The sequence below is a fragment of the Verruconis gallopava genome (assembly GCF_000836295.1).
Source record: "Verruconis gallopava strain CBS 43764 unplaced genomic scaffold supercont1.17, whole genome shotgun sequence".
Lineage (NCBI taxonomy): Eukaryota > Fungi > Ascomycota > Dothideomycetes > Venturiales > Sympoventuriaceae > Verruconis > Verruconis gallopava.
The window spans coordinates 542,493-557,749 of NW_015622153.1; the positions used below are offsets into that span (position 1 = coordinate 542,493).

Sequence of the window (15,257 nt, forward strand, 5' to 3'; positions counted from 1 at the left end):
AGATGCGCCCCGGCCTAGTCCTAGAGAGGACTAGTGGTCTTTTGGTTCTCGCTGGTTCGTTCTTACGGGACTATGATGCAGTCAAGTGTACTCTCCGTACAATGCGCACGTCTGTGGTTCTGGGCGGAGGCCAGCGGCCTGTGCGCGCAGACTTGCCCGAACACACCGAACTCGCCCATGCATGGATCTTTCACTGAACTGGGGAGAGAAAAAAAAAAGCTAGGCTGAAGTATTTTCTCGGTGCTGCACATAGAACTCGCACACTTGATTGACGACTTTGGCGGTCTACTCTGCACACAACCGCGGAAACGTTTCCAGCAGTGCACGTGAAAAGTGCCCCTTCCATTCGGCCTGGTTTCGAAGAAGGTGCAACCTGATTTCGTCTCCCTTCAACGCAGCTGCTTTGTGTTCAGCGTGCTTGCTGTTTGATCGTTCGTTCCTTCTCGATACTGAACCTCGCCACCTACGCAACGATCCAGTCGCGCCATCCTCCGTCGGTGCCGCCGCACTCATACATGCACACGCGCAATGGCCAAAAGGAAGCGAGAGGACGCCCTTCTACAGCCGGGCGGCGCTCGCAGTGGAAAGACCCGCAAGATCGCTGCTGTGCCGGGTCTCCTGGCGCAAACCCACATCCAAATCGTTGTGGGCTCGTACGAGAAGATCTTGCACGGAATTATCGCAGCCATTCCGGCACAGGTTCTACAGCCCGCAAAGAATAAGGTTGGAGAGAAGCCAACATGGAAAGAGAATGTGTCGAGACCAAACGAGGACTCTTTCCATGAAATGAGCCAAGAATCAAACAAGGACGACCCAGAGGTTACATTTGCAGACTCGTTCCTCTTCACTGCGCACACGTCTGCTGTCAGATGTCTCACCCTGTCTCCCGTACCTGCTCAAGACGATATCGCGCAGAAGGTGGTACTGGCTACAGGTAGTAATGACGCACGCATCAATCTCTATACTCTATCTACAACACCGCCGGACCCCCCAAAAAAGGGCGCTGTGCCTCTGCCTTCGATTTCCGGCGTCAAGGTCTCTCAAAATGCGTTGAACAAAGAGCTGGGCTACCTAAACCACCACAACAGCTCTATTACCGCGCTCTGCTTCCCAACAAGGTCGAAGCTATTGTCTGCCTCGGAGGACAACACGATAGCTATTTCCCGCACCCGTGATTGGACAGTGCTTTCGACCATTAAAGCTCCCACTCCGAAAGCTCAAGGAAGACCAAGCGGCGATACTGCAGCTCCTGGTGAAGTGCCTGCTGGCGTTAATGACTTCGCCGTTCATCCATCCATGAAGCTCATGATCAGTGTGGGGAAAGGTGAGAAGTGCATGCGCCTGTGGAACCTAGTTACCGGGAAAAAGGCTGGTGTCTTGAACTTCGAGAAGGGAATGCTACATCAGGTCGGCGAGGGAAAATATGGGACAGGTGAGGGTAGGAGAATCATCTGGGATGAGGCAGGCGAAGAGTTTGTGGTCGCATTTGAGAGAGGTGCCGTGGCATACGATATGGACTGCAAAGTAAGAAGTAGGATTTGCCCATGGCCGCCTTCGAAGGTGCACCAGATGTGTTACGTTCCCAATACTGGGGATGAGAACGTGCTTTGTGTCAGCACGGAGGACGGCAGAATTTTGTTCTTCGATACAGCGAGCCAGTCCGACGATGTGAATGGGACAGAGGATACTGAGGACACGACGAGGCAGAAGGATATTCCTCACGCAAAATTACTCGCTCAGATGGGGGGTCGTGCGACCGGTGTCGCGAGCCGCGTCAAGGATTTTGCAGTATTGTCTAGCTCGAGCAGAAATGATGGCGCGTTAAACAACCTTGTTTTTGTAACCGGTTGTAGCGATGGCACGATTCGACTATGGCTGCTCTCTTCTGGTGAATTGGATGTAGCTCGAGAAGTAGCAACTAAAGAGAAGATACCACAGGTGGGGCATTTACTCGCACGCTATGATACAGGCAACCGCATTACATGTCTTACGGCATTTATCATGAATGAGCGGGTGGACACTGGTTCGGAAGCAAAGGAGGCGGAATTTGGTGGCTTTAGCACAGGAGTGAAAAATGATGAGAGTGATAGTGAGGATAGCGAGAGCGATTACTAAGTCGATAATGTGCGTATAATGTCTCTGCTGGAACCAGTCAAGTTACAGTCTCCGTAGCCACGGGATTTCTGCCTATATAGAATGGTCTTATCACACACTCTGACTTGTCAACGAAATAGTACCAGGTACTAACAACTAGACCGTTAGGCTTGCTCTTTCCACTTGGCTAGATTCATCTCCGCTATTCTCGGCGCTGTTTATCTCGCTATTTTGAGCACTAGCAAGTCTCTGCAATTCCTCATCCCGCAGCTGCGCTGTCTCCCAATCATCCTCAATGCTTTGTTCGATTTTCGCCTTTGTGACAGCATTTTTCTTCTTTTTAACGGCAGCGTCAAATACAGCAAATCCATTTCTGGATGGCTTCAGCACATTTACCTGCGGAGGCGCACGTCGGGATGCAGATGCGGCTTTCGCAACCTGGTTCCAGCCTGAGCTAGCGGGTTCTGATTCACGATGTAAAATGTTCAAGCTGTCGTCCACACGACAGAGCTGCACACAACCAAGAAAAGGCGGCCCAGCCACTGACCTCGCCAGTCGGGGTTTCAGTGTGATAAGATGTGCCTCCAGAGCTCGTTCAGTGGAGAAGTTGTGATGAGTTGGGATGAGAACTACCTCTTCGCTAGGGAGGAACGAGATGTCTAGTCCAATATTTGTTCCAGGCGCAGTCAAGACCGGCATGATTGCAGACTTGAGCTCCTCCGTTGTGAGGCCAAATCGAACATTGCTAACAAGGAAGGCATTTTGTGGATCGCCTACAACATTGCTCGCTTTGGCTTTGGTTTTCGCTGTCTCATTTGTTGCTTGCTGTGTCATAGCTCGTTGGTTCTGACGAATTCTCGCGCACTCGGCAAGTGTCTTCATAGGTGCCATTACAAAGCGTGGAGTCTTGAAGAGAGCAACATGTCGATGCGGCTCAGGATCCATGCTCTCGCAGTCAAAGCCAAAATCTGCAGCAAGAGCATGCATGAACGCTCGCTCATGGCGCTTCATTGGCTTAAAGCGCATGCGCTTAGCATCTGGATCAGCAGCAAAGGCCCGAAACTCCTTTTCCTGCAGATGAGCCCATGTTGGGTTCTCTAAGTACATATTCAAGGTTTCCGTCTGGTACGGAACGTGGTCATCTTGTCGTTTTTCAGGGTCGATATTGAGCGCTAGGGCAAGTTTGCGGTTTCTTTCAAGTCGTGAACATTCATCATCGCACTTCAGACTCTTCAAGGCATTTCCGTCCCCGCTCTTGCTCGCTCCACATCTTGCTTCTTGCTTAATGCGTTGACAATCGCAAGTAATGAATATCTTATGCTGACACGGTCTGTCTTCCTTGCAGATGGTAGGAACATGACATTTGTACTCACAGGGATGAAGACATGACTTCTGTTTCCCGCAAGTTTGCTGACACGACTGACCAACATCTTCACATTCTCCAGGCTTGTGACAAGTTCTTCGACAACGATGGAAGCCACACTTCAATTTACGACCGCAAATTTCTCCGCATTGGATGTCCTGTCGCCAGCACGGCTGGTTCTTCAGCTGGTTTTTGCCGCACAAACAAGGTTTCGTCGTTAGGAAAGGACACTTAGGACAACTTTCGTCGTCCTGATGACAGCTGTGAGGAACCTGAGCATGACCACAATCCCTCTGCCTCTCGCACTGAAACAAGCAAGGAGGAGGGCGTGTGCCGCAAGGTAGAGGTGGCTGGAGAACGGTGCGACCACAATGGCAAGCAATTTCGTCGAATATAGCTTCGCGGCAAGTTCTACACGGTCCCTTATGACAAAGCTCGGAACATGTATGATTGCCACATCTTAGAAGTCGCCCACAAATGCGTGTGCAGATATGCTCAGCCTCAAAGTCAATTGGAGGCGGGCCATCATTCAAAGCTCGGGGTTTCCGCCTTTGGCGCTCCACTGCCTTTCTTTCTCCCGTACAGCAATGCTCACCACATTCATGTCGTCCGCAATTTAACGTAGCTTTGCATGTCCGCCTGCACTCTGGCAGCTCGATGTTGCCTTGGTGGCAAAGCGTTTTTAATGAAGTGCGCCCGCATCGACAGGAGATTGGCACAGTCTTTGTGCAAGGAGGACAGTCTCCTGAATGACAGATTCCATGGCATTGATGGCCACAAGCCAATTTCTTCTCACACTCCTTTTGGCAAGATTGGATCTCATCAGCACAAGTTCTCCTGACCTTATCAGTCAAATCAGCTAGGAGAGATTTTCCACAGGGGCAATGTGTGACAACGTCGGGAGATAGTGGACAATGTGGGACAGATTCTTCTTGCTGGTGGCAAGGCTTCTCACAAAAGTGTTTTCCGCAATCGAATGGCCTCCCACAGACATTTTGGCATTGGAATGTAGCGGTCCATTCTTCTGTAAACATATCGCCCGCCTTGCTAACATGGGTCTTTCGGCTTTTCCTTTCTGGACCTCGATCGCAACAAAGGACAACCTTCTCCTCTCGACCACAGTAGCATCTAGCATGGACTCTGACTTCGCATGCACCACAGAACCCTTCGTGGCAGGGTTTTTCGCATACGTGCTCACCGCAAGGCAAGATTTCTCCACATACCTGACCACAAGTCCAGCCCTTTCTATAGTCGGTATCCACACATCGCCGTTTAACAATTCCACGACCACAGAAGCAACGCTGAGTTGGTCCCATTCTTGGGCAAGGTGGACAGGGTCCTGAATGGCAAATGAGCGCACAAGGATGTGGGCAGTCCTTGGGTGCTATGTGGTTTCTCGCACAAGTCTGTCCACATGAGAACGGGGGTAGCCCGGGTAAGGACTTTGGATCAACTTCTTTACCACACCAGCAGGTGAAATTGCCAGGTAGGGCGTCTTTGGGTAAATTGCAACCTGGACACCTCCACTGTCGCAGCGGAGGCAGCGAACCATCTTGCTCTTCTCTCTGTTGAATTGCAGAACCTTCCGAAGAAGCCCACTTTTTAATACAAGACATGTGGAAAACAGACCAGCAATCTTTGCAGCTCCATACTTTTGAGTTGCGGAGAATTTCATTGCTGCATATCATGCACTCGTAATTGCCATTATCAATGTCATAGTGAATTCGTGTCGGTAAATCTCCTGCGGTAGATTTTGACATACGTCTTTTTCTCGGACTCGACGGAATAGATCTTGTGGGTTTTGTCAAGCTTATGGCCTGGGTTGAAACAAATTCAGGAACATTAGCCTGTGAGATTGCTCCAGTCTGAGGACTAGTCTCATCTACAGACCCAGAAAGGCGTTCGCCAAACACCCTCCCTTGCGTCGTCTGTGGCGAAGCGAAGATGACCGAGTGACCACCTCTACCTTGTCTCCTCCCACGTGAGCTATGAACTTCGCTTGGGGCTTGCTCAGCTCTTTGATCAGCTCGGTTTACAGGCTTCACCCTCTGCTCTGTTGATCGTGCGGCAGCATTTGGCGGTATTAGGTCTGACTGCGAAATCCGTTCTTGGTGTTCACCTTGTGCGATGCTACGGCCGCCCCGATGACGAGGTCTTCTACTACGCGATCCCCTCATTCCAGAACTTGAATGTGTTCGCTCAGTGTCGGCCATGTTATATTCCAATTTTTTTGTTCTTGCGTGCGTCTGCGGTACGGTAGCTGTGTCTTTGCTAAGAGCTATGGATGTGATGCGACAAATAACGCAAAACAGGCTGGAATGTTTTGGCCTGTAAACTCTTTTGAATATCCTCCTTGACAGAACCACGTACAAGACTTGGGCTTCGCGAAAAAAAAAAGAGCCTACGAGGCCATTAGGAATGGATTGGATAGCAGGGACGAAATGTTGTAAGTTGTGGGTGCTTTGCCACCCGCCAGTGGCGTTGGAACCTATTAGAAGTGGCGGAAGAATGCTCCCTGAAATGAGTCACTTTCACATCATCGGACCACGATTAACTTTATCAGAACGTTGCTGTCTATATTTCTTGTCAACTACCCCCAATTTTTTAAACTTCATGTTCTCGCTGACCCATCTTGACTTACCACCCTCCATTTAACCATTCATTTACGGCGTCAAAAGTGGAACCCGAACGAGAGCTAAAAAAAATACAACGGCATTGGCCGCTGTTCGGCTCACCTCAAATTATGTGAAGAATTTGATATTCAAATAGACCATCAATAAGAATTCTTGTCTACGGACATGCTAAGCTGTAACAATCTATACCTATGTATTGGGTTGGGAAGCATTAGTTCTCGCAGTTTATATATTTTTATTGCGTAGGGATTGCTTGCAACAGTCCAAGCATTGCTGCCCCTCCATCATCTTCTCTCTTTTGTTCTGCGCCCTGAACACGCCCATCTACTAACTTCGTGCGTCACGTTCAAGACGAGGTGATGAAATCCTGTTAGAACTTGAGATTGTTTCAACAAAAAATGAATACAGAACCTCGGTATACTCGTAACTTGAGAACTCATATTAGCTTCGACATTCTAGTCACTAGCAGTGTGAGCCTATTGTTTGGCTCAATCGTAATCAGTCTTGCTGAATTGAAAGTTGAATTTGATCATGTCTTATAAAACAAGATTGACTCCAGCTCAACCATAAGCAAGGCAATGAGATAATATGCAGACAATGCCGCTGTGGAGAAGACAAAACATCCAAAGTAGTCGTGACTCAATAAGCAATCTCTCAACTCGCCAGCTCAATGCTTCGATAGAGGTGAAGGTCTCTATGTAAAGCTGGACAACTGATTTTTAGCGCTGTGCTCGCCATCTTCAAAAGAGGTCCATCGGTCTCACTTACGACCAATAGCAGCAGAATTGCTTGAATTAGATAAAGATGAAAACAATAATTGATCGCAATGAAAGCGAGACTGGATAATATACCAGGACCGCCATTATAAAGTTAATAGAGAACCTTGCGTCCGTTTGATTTCGGAGTGTATTAGATGAAGGCTGAAATAAGTCAATTTCAGGGTATGATTCCAGGCCGTATTCAAATCACCAAGTATTTGATATTTCCAACTCGAGCAACATGAACAAGGATCAGCTATTAGTCGGAAGGGGAACTATCAACTGGTGCAATCCGACCATTTTTAATGTAACTCGAAGAGACCGCACCCCAAATACACATCATGTACACAAAATGGTGTGAAGTTTGAGTCAAATTGTTAAGCACGACCTGAGTTTGGTCAAAGTTCTCGGATCTCGAGGAAGGCAATCAAGCTTTTTGCCTTGAAAGGCATCAGCGGCCTTAAAGCAACCGTGAATGCTTCAGATCCCATTAAATTTTGCTCTCTTGTCAGCGCCCATAATTACACTTTCCATATTCAGTACACCCACACCCGACCCGAGCCATAGATATCTTCGCCAATCTCTTAATGTTGTGTTTTTGCTCCTTAGAAGAACAATCTAATGAGTTCGAAAACGATACCGCCACAGACAGCAAATGCTAGCAGAGCTGTTCCAAATTAGTTTTGCGTGTCTGAGAGACTTATAAGACGTCCATTGCTCACCTATCCAGAAAGGCGAGATTGGCGCTTTTTGGGCTGCTTTCCTGGCCTTTTGTGCCAAAGGCTTTCCTCGTTTTTCCTCTTCTTGCTTTGCAAATTTTGCATTCGCACGGCGCTGGGCCGGTGTTTGTGCCTGGTTTAAAATTAGCACTCAGTACATACGGTGCCTGACCTATGCGAAAGGATCTATGGTACCATTGTGAAGAGAGCGAAATTTAAGAGTGCAAGAAATGTGCAAGTTGGAGCTTCGAACGTTGTGATCTCTGGAAGATCGTTTGCTTAGAGGGTTCGCAGGATAGGAAGTGATAACCTCTCTGAGTTTTAAAAAAAAAATACAGGACAGGTTTCAAAAGCGTTCATTCAAGCAATTAGATATACGTGGAGTTTATTCCTCAGCCCTAAAGTACGAAGATGAACAAGACCCTGCAGGGGTTGAGCCGATACAGCTTAGACCGAAAGAAGCGTTCCATCAAACCTCTTTGGAAGTTCCCGCTTTCTAATTGTTTGACTGCTTCAAATCTTTATCCAGAATGTTAAGGATTACGACGAATCTAATAAAACGAAGATCATTTTCATATTCAGTGAAACAGTATTCTCGACAGATTCCAAAATATCAAGCACCAGTATCAGCAGAGAATCCGCATGTCTGTCTCTCTGTAGCACTAATACCTTTACATGTCCTAACAATTACACAGCGCGCTTACTATCAATCATGGGGTATTCCAGTCGTCAAGGTTTTCCTTGGCGCGTTACTCACATATCAGATCATATACGTGTCTTGGCTGAAGCTTGAAGAGGTGGAAAGCAAACACAAGAAAAACGGTCTGTCAATATTGGCCCCACTCTTTGAAGTGAACATGTCCTTACCAAGACCTAGACGAAATAAAAATACTCGAAGGCCGGCTTGCTGAACTGACGAATTCGAAATCACCTAAGCCCAAGTCGTGAACGTGTTAGAACAATGGCTCTGTGAGCCCCTCAACATCAAAATTCTTTGCGCCAACTGCCATCACTGCGGCCGATATGCACACGTCCAAAGCTGGCACAACCTATAGCAACGCGCTTGAACGTAAATCTGTGACGTGCGAGTTTGACTACACGGAATTATCCAACAAGCTTTAGATGTGGCAGAACTGATTTAAGTCTCCGATATGAGCTTGTGATTAGTATGCAAATGAAGCACAATGGAATGAAGAACTCGGCTGAAGGATGCCACTCGTGGGACAAGATGAGACACGAAAAGACAGAATTCATACCTTAAATATCATATACTTCATATCCAAGCTTTTCCGCTTTTTGAGTCGAGATTGAGTGTCCTGACCTCGCAGAAATGACGGCATTTCTCTGCAAAGAGGAAGTGTCCTTAAAGGTGGAATGTCTCCTTGATTGAGAGTCTTGACGATGCTTTTCTAAGCGAATGTTTCGAGCAAAAAGAGGCCCTTTTGCTACAACACTCTGTTGAAGACAATATCGAGTACATGTCCCACAGAGCTGTCTGTCACTTAAACTGGCAACTTTATTAGAGTCTGTCTTCACTTTTTCTAAGAATATCTAGGGAAAAGCTTAATTTTTTCTCAAATTGTTGATAATATATACTATGCAATGTAAACTTCGCATGATCTTCTAGAGTCTGGCTTTTGTTGCATAGCATGAAGTCTTCAGCATTTGTATCGCTTATATGCGAATTGACCCCGTTGTCTCAAATTCTAGGCGCAATATCATACTGAGTCAAAATTGTTTACAAAATCTACATCGATCTCCGGTCGCGGCCTCGTAGCGTGTTACATCATCTAGACCAAAATTTCCAGTCATAACCTGCAAAATTATGCTTAGAATTCGTGCAGTAGCTGCCGATGATAAATTTTAGGTCTGGGCTAGTCTTTGCACCTTTACTAAAGGTATACTTGGATAAAACGACGAATTACTAACAACTCACTAATCATTCTTGGATATCACCATATCGGCCATCAGCATGACGTTCGATACTAGCCATTCTATAAATTGCAGAGAAATTTCCCTATTTAGTCATTAGCATGTGCCGTGAATTTACCGTACTCGTCGGGGACGTGATTACTTGATATTCCAAGTTAACGAATTTGTAATATGCTTTGCATATTCTTAAAGAACGATCCCAAAGAAGTAAGACATCAGTCGAAACAAATTATTAGTCGCAGTCGTAGAGATACGTTTGAAGACCAAAGAGCTTGTGTTAGAAAGGACACAAATCATCCAGATGAACGAAACCATATGCAAGCGTTTCCAGAGCCGTCGCACCTGATGGGATTTCGACGTTAAGGACTTCGAGCATTGCTAGTCGACTACAGTTCTGCATATCACAGTTAATAGAAGAGTTATCAAGTAGTGAATATGGCCAGGAACTCTAGAGTTGCAACAAAATCGAGTTATGTGGTTTGAAACGACAAGGCGCTCATGCAGCTTGAAATGTAGAAAAAACTTGTTGGGGAGTTCGGATTTACTTAGACCTAATATCGGAAACAGTTACCAGCTCCGCGATCGCAAAGGTTGTGCAATCCCATTCATCCTGTGCTACAAAGTCTTCTCACACCATGAACTTCTCACAACATGGAAGGCGACAATAATCTTACCCCGAGTTCGCCGTTCACTGTAGCTAGATCTGATGATGCTCAGACAGAGTTCTTGATTGCGCCGTCAGAACGCTCTGCTACATCATCAAGGTTCTCAATCACTCAATCTGAAATTACTGTCTCTCCTTCGGAAATTAGTACTAGGACAGATACAGAACGATATGGCCGGGCTTTCTCTGAAGGCAGATCTGATGTCACAGTCAGTTCCGCTGTCGCATTGACGGATCGATATATCCGAGATGCAAGAATTCTGCGTCCTAAGAGGAATCCAAATATCTACGATTGTGTTGCAGGAGACGTGAGAGGAAAAGCCACATCGAGGGGCTTATATCGGCATCAGCCTTTTACGCAACCGTATTCAGCGGCCGAGTTCTTCTTTGAGCAGTTACGCGCGGTATTCGGGAACAAGAACGAAGATGCTCGTCTATATTGGCACAGAGAGTTGGACTCTCACCATCCACCGCAAAGTGATATACTTTGGGCCATTCATCGATATGCGAGTCAATTCTTTGCGAGGGATAAATCGCCTTCGCTGAAATTTATGGACGAGAGCGCCCTGTTGGCACTGGGCATTCTCGTCGAGGAAACAATGAAGGACGAGTTGGGTGAGACGGGTTTCTTGGCTTTTCTCGTATCAAGAAAAGGTAGAAGCGGTGAGGAGAGGGCTTCCTGTTCAGATACTGATACTGAAGCCCAATCCGCTGGACCAAAGTCAAAGCTACTGAGTGGGCATTCAAAGAGGACAACAAGGAAGCATGATCACGGCGAGGATGAAGCAGATAATATGAAAAAACTTTACATGGATGATTTTCTGACTGATAACGAGGATGAGGACAAAGCATGAGCTCTCCTAACAGGATGATGAACGCCAGCACAAGGCATCAACAACTTTACGTCGTCATTTTTTAGTTGCAGTTCATTAGGCGTGGTTCAGGGCTGTCAACTTCCAAAGAAAGCGCGACTGTTTGCAACACAGGGACATCGGGAGCAACTTCCTCCTCTAGGCCACCGGGGTCTCTATTTTACAGTCGATCTTGCGAATCATTAAACTGAAACTGTTTCGCGCCTGTTGCTGACCAGCATGCAAGCTCTTTCTACATAATTGTTCTCATCACATCTGCCATGGTACATTTCATGGATTCATCAGCTGAAACCGTCAGTTAACCGCTTTTAGACAAAGAAAGATGGGCCCAGCTCGGCTCAAAAGCAAGCACTATGCGTTCAGTGGATCCAAAAGTCGCGAGTCGCCCATACAATCAGAGACCTGGAGAAAGTTTTGCCGCAAGTCGCATCAATAAATGCAATGGCCGTCAGGGACTATATTCAAGCCATGGCTGACGAAAACATGATACGAGTCGAAAAGATTGGCAGTGGAAACTGGTACTGGAGCTTCCCCAACGACGAGAAGATCAAGAAGAAAGCCGCCCTCAGCAAAGCCGCGAGTGAGAAGACAAATGCTAGGGCCGTATTTGAAGATCTACAGCAACATGTGAAGGACACAGCTGCAGCACGTAAAGACGAGGGAGACAAAATGCTCATGGAGCACGGGCTGTCTAGGGTTTACATGACAAAACTACACAGTGAGCTAAGCCGCAAGCTCAATGTACTAAGAAGGGAGCTGGACTCATACAGTAAGAACGATCCAGTGGAATTTGAACGGCGCAAGGCGAAAGTTCTAGAGGAGAAAGTGCGTGTTGATTCACTCACTGACTCGATTTACAACATGGAAAGCTGGCTAAAGCGAAGGTTACAAGGCGATAAAGCCACCATGATGGGTATAAAGCGATGCCTCTACGGCGATGAGTACGATGAAGAAGTGGGAGGCTTGCGAGACATTACAAACGTGTCAGAAGAGGACTTATACTGTGATTACTTGTAACGATGAAATCGAATCCTCGGCAAGAAATTCTGGCAGATTAAGCATTCTTGATCTTAATGGGTGGATCACACCTTTGCAATGAAGCTCAGCTACCAGACCCATTATCTTCTATGTCTACTCAAGCCTTTCTGAACAGTTGCTAAGGAATGTCTAATTTTGGCTTTAAGATTTAAAGCCGGGCTGTGACCTTAGTCGACGTCGACTCTAAACTGCCAGTGATGGCAAATAGATGCACGGCCCCAAAATCTACGGTAGCATTCAAAGAAGTGAAGAAATAGAAAGGCTAATTAAGATGAAATACGATTTGTGGTAGATTGCATTACATGGAATATAATGTGCAAAATTGTTTCGATGAGTTTCCACATAAGTACTTAGTTTAGAGCGAGTCGACGGAGATAAATTTTCGACACTAAATGCACCCCGGCTATGATGTAGGGTATAGTATTCCGTAATTAATCACACATATCTTGTCAACTCAACATCCAGTCAACAACAAGCGCCTAAATATGCGTATATAGATTGGCTACGTCTCAGGAGCCATTTGACAATCTGCCGAACTGCAGTGAACCCATTATTTTCCTTTGATTTTGGTTATTGCCGGAAGCAAAATCATGTCAGAATCTGCGTCAACGCCACAACCTTTGACAATTCAACAACAGCGAGGGACCAGAGGTCGGGATGGAAACGTCCGAATGCCTAGGGCCAGTAGAGGGACGCGTGCTACAGCTCGTGGGCGAGGACGAGGAAGATTTGCGGCAACTACAAACAATCAGCCATCGGGACCTGGCACATCTTTGAAGAATGTTTTTGACAAAGGCACCTTCGGCGATCGCCTGACTGGAGATGCCTCACAAAACACACAAGGCGGAGATCGCGGGAAGGAACCTGCTAGTTCTGCAGTCGATCAAGAGGATGAAGAGAAGGAGCTGTGCTTCATATGTGCATCGGAAATTGATCACTACGCAGTTGCGCCCTGCAACCACAGGACATGCCACGTATGTGCACTGCGAATGAGAGCACTCTTTAGGACAAAGACTTGTCTTCATTGCAGGACAAACTCAGACTTTGTCATCTTTACGGACGAACATGAAAAGCGATACGATGAGTTCCAGGATAGTGAGCTAAGCTCAATAGACGTGGGACTAGGGATCAAATTCGAAACACCAGAAATACAAGACGACACTATATTCTTATTGAGGTACAATTGCCCGGATCGTGAGTGTACCGTAGCGTGCTTAGGTTGGCCAGACCTTCATCGACATGTAAGGAGCGTACACCACAAGGTCATGTGCGACCTATGCACGAGAAACAAAAAGGCATTTACACATGAGCATGAATTGTTCACACAATCTGAGCTGAAGAAGCATGAAAGATTTGGAGACGATCATCCAGGCGCAATAGACCAGACAGGGTTCAAAGGTCATCCAGAGTGTGGCTTCTGCAGGCAGCGGTTCTACGGCGACGACGAGCTCTATGCTCATTGCAGAGACCATCATGAGAAGTGCCACATATGTGACAGAAGGGACGAAGGTCGTCGGCCGCAGTATTATGTGGACTACAACAGCCTCGAAATGCATTTTAGGAAAGACCATTTCCTCTGCCCGGACAGGGAATGCTTGGAGAAGAAATTTGTTGTGTTTGGGTCAGAAATGGACCTCAAAGCACACCAAATCCAAGAACACCCCAATGGTCTGTCCAAGGATGCGATGCGAGACGCTCGCCGAGTTGATCTGGGTACATTCTCGGACCTACGTGAGCGATATGATCCTAACGCTGAACGTCGACGAGGACGAGACGACCGTAATGGGCGAAGTAGGGGAAGAGGCAGGGATCCAAACGCAGAGCCAATTCCCGCCTCATCGGCACAGCCGCTACGAAGAGACGAACTTGCATTCCAGCGACAGATGGCTGTGCAGAGCTTATTGTCTAATAACTCGAGAACGTTTGGTAGTCATCTGAGTGCGCCAACTCTCTCTGAAACTGATACGGCAAGAGTGCCTGACCAAACCACTGCTACCATGCGTGGTCCGCAACGACTTGAAACTGCGTTCCCTTCTCTCAGTTCTCTTAGGAGCGTTGTCGAACCTCCACTTTCTGCAAGATCTTCAGCTTCTGCTCCAGAAGCTAACCTCACTCCCCAAGAACAAGCCCGTCGCATACGACATCAAGCAGTCATTGACCGCGCTTCGGCCATGCTAAAAGGGGATCAGCCAAAAATTGCGGAATTCCGAACTAAGATCTCACACTACAAGAGTGGACAACTTTCTGCAAACGAACTCGTGGAGTCATTCTTCACACTTTTCGATCGTCCGCCATCAGAACTAGGCAGCTTGCTGAAGGAACTTGCAGATATTTTTGAAATTGAGTCAAAGCGTGCCGATTTGCTCAAGGCCTGGAACGATTGGAAAGCAATCAATGAGGATTATCCATCTCTAGGAGGCTCCAGCAGTGCTGGAGCTTCCAGCATGGCCGTTGGCGGGAAAAGAGTACTCAAATTGAAGACGGCTACATCGCAGTCTGCCCGCTCCGCTATTGGGAGAGCGGGCGGTTGGGGCAATATGCAAGCTGCAGATCTCTTTCCAGCACTAACCGCAACGAGAGCGACAAGCGGCCAAGCGACTGTTGCACCTAAGAGTGCGTGGGCTGGTGCGGCAGCAAATGTAGCTCCAACTCCAGTAGCGAGACCAACCCAGGCAGCTCAGCCGCAAGCTCCTAGTACAGGCGTCGAGGCTTTTCCTGCGCTCCCTGCTGCGGCAAAGCCCATGTCTTCAGCGTGGACACCTAGCGGTCGCAATGTGATACGCACAGCGAGCTCGCAGCCAACACTCGTGAATCCGTGGAGTTCTCCAAGCGCTGGCCCCGAAGTCGAGAGCGTAGACAGTAAAGCAGAGGGGCACAAGAAGAATAAGGGCAATAAAAATAGAAAACAGGTGCTTATGTCATGGGGTTAGCGGAATCACATGTTCAATATCGGTTTGTTCGAACACATCTAGTCTTGGATTCCTGATTGGCAAAATGATGTTGGAAAGCTATCGTGCAAAAGGTGACATTTGCATGGACGATGCCACCGACAGACGACTTCTCGAAATTTTCAGGCCATTTAAAACGGTTTTTTGATATGAAACCAATCATGTAAAACCTGGTAAAATAGGTCATTCAAGGATAGTTGGTAACCTATAGCTACTCAACATCTCCACTTTAGTGT

The 15,257-nt window shown here is 47.2% G+C and overlaps 6 protein-coding genes across 8 annotated transcripts; 5 read left to right on the forward strand and 1 right to left on the reverse strand.

Moving 5' to 3' along the window:
- Positions 1–211: 211 nt before the first annotated feature.
- On the forward strand, positions 212–2,254 carry PV09_05600 (uncharacterized protein). The gene has a single exon (XM_016359123.1). The coding sequence runs from the start codon at positions 529–531 to the stop codon at positions 2,113–2,115; it is 1,587 nt and encodes a 528-aa protein (XP_016213262.1). The 5' UTR covers positions 212–528; the 3' UTR covers positions 2,116–2,254.
- On the reverse strand, positions 2,251–3,524 carry PV09_05601 (uncharacterized protein; the record flags this gene model as incomplete). Its single annotated transcript, XM_016359124.1, has 2 exons — positions 2,251–3,432; positions 3,468–3,524. The coding sequence occupies 2 exons, from the start codon at positions 3,522–3,524 to the stop codon at positions 2,251–2,253; spliced, it is 1,239 nt and encodes a 412-aa protein (XP_016213263.1).
- On the forward strand, positions 2,704–5,091 carry PV09_05602. 3 transcript variants are annotated; one of them, XM_016359126.1, is made up of 2 exons: positions 2,704–3,442; positions 3,540–5,091. In XM_016359126.1, exon 2 carries the CDS (start codon positions 4,372–4,374, stop codon positions 4,798–4,800), a length of 429 nt encoding a protein of 142 aa, XP_016213265.1. In that variant the 5' UTR covers positions 2,704–3,442; positions 3,540–4,371; the 3' UTR covers positions 4,801–5,091. The 3 variants fall into 3 exon arrangements, with proteins under 3 accessions (XP_016213265.1, XP_016213264.1, XP_016213266.1); XM_016359125.1 differs by having other exon boundaries at positions 2,704–3,422; positions 3,478–5,091; XM_016359127.1 differs by having other exon boundaries at positions 2,704–3,271; positions 3,440–5,091.
- A 5,059-nt stretch (positions 5,092–10,150) lies between these two features.
- On the forward strand, positions 10,151–11,017 carry PV09_05603 (uncharacterized protein; the record flags this gene model as incomplete). The annotated part of the gene is made up of 1 exon (XM_016359128.1): positions 10,151–11,017. One exon carries the CDS (start codon positions 10,151–10,153, stop codon positions 11,015–11,017), a length of 867 nt encoding a protein of 288 aa, XP_016213267.1.
- A 278-nt stretch (positions 11,018–11,295) lies between these two features.
- Positions 11,296–12,052, forward strand: PV09_05604 (uncharacterized protein; the record flags this gene model as incomplete). Its single annotated transcript, XM_016359129.1, has 2 exons — positions 11,296–11,298; positions 11,348–12,052. 2 exons carry the CDS (start codon positions 11,296–11,298, stop codon positions 12,050–12,052), a joined length of 708 nt encoding a protein of 235 aa, XP_016213268.1.
- A 611-nt stretch (positions 12,053–12,663) lies between these two features.
- On the forward strand, positions 12,664–15,003 carry PV09_05605 (uncharacterized protein; the record flags this gene model as incomplete). Its single annotated transcript, XM_016359130.1, has 1 exon — positions 12,664–15,003. One exon carries the CDS (start codon positions 12,664–12,666, stop codon positions 15,001–15,003), a length of 2,340 nt encoding a protein of 779 aa, XP_016213269.1.
- Positions 15,004–15,257: the final 254 nt, after the last annotated feature.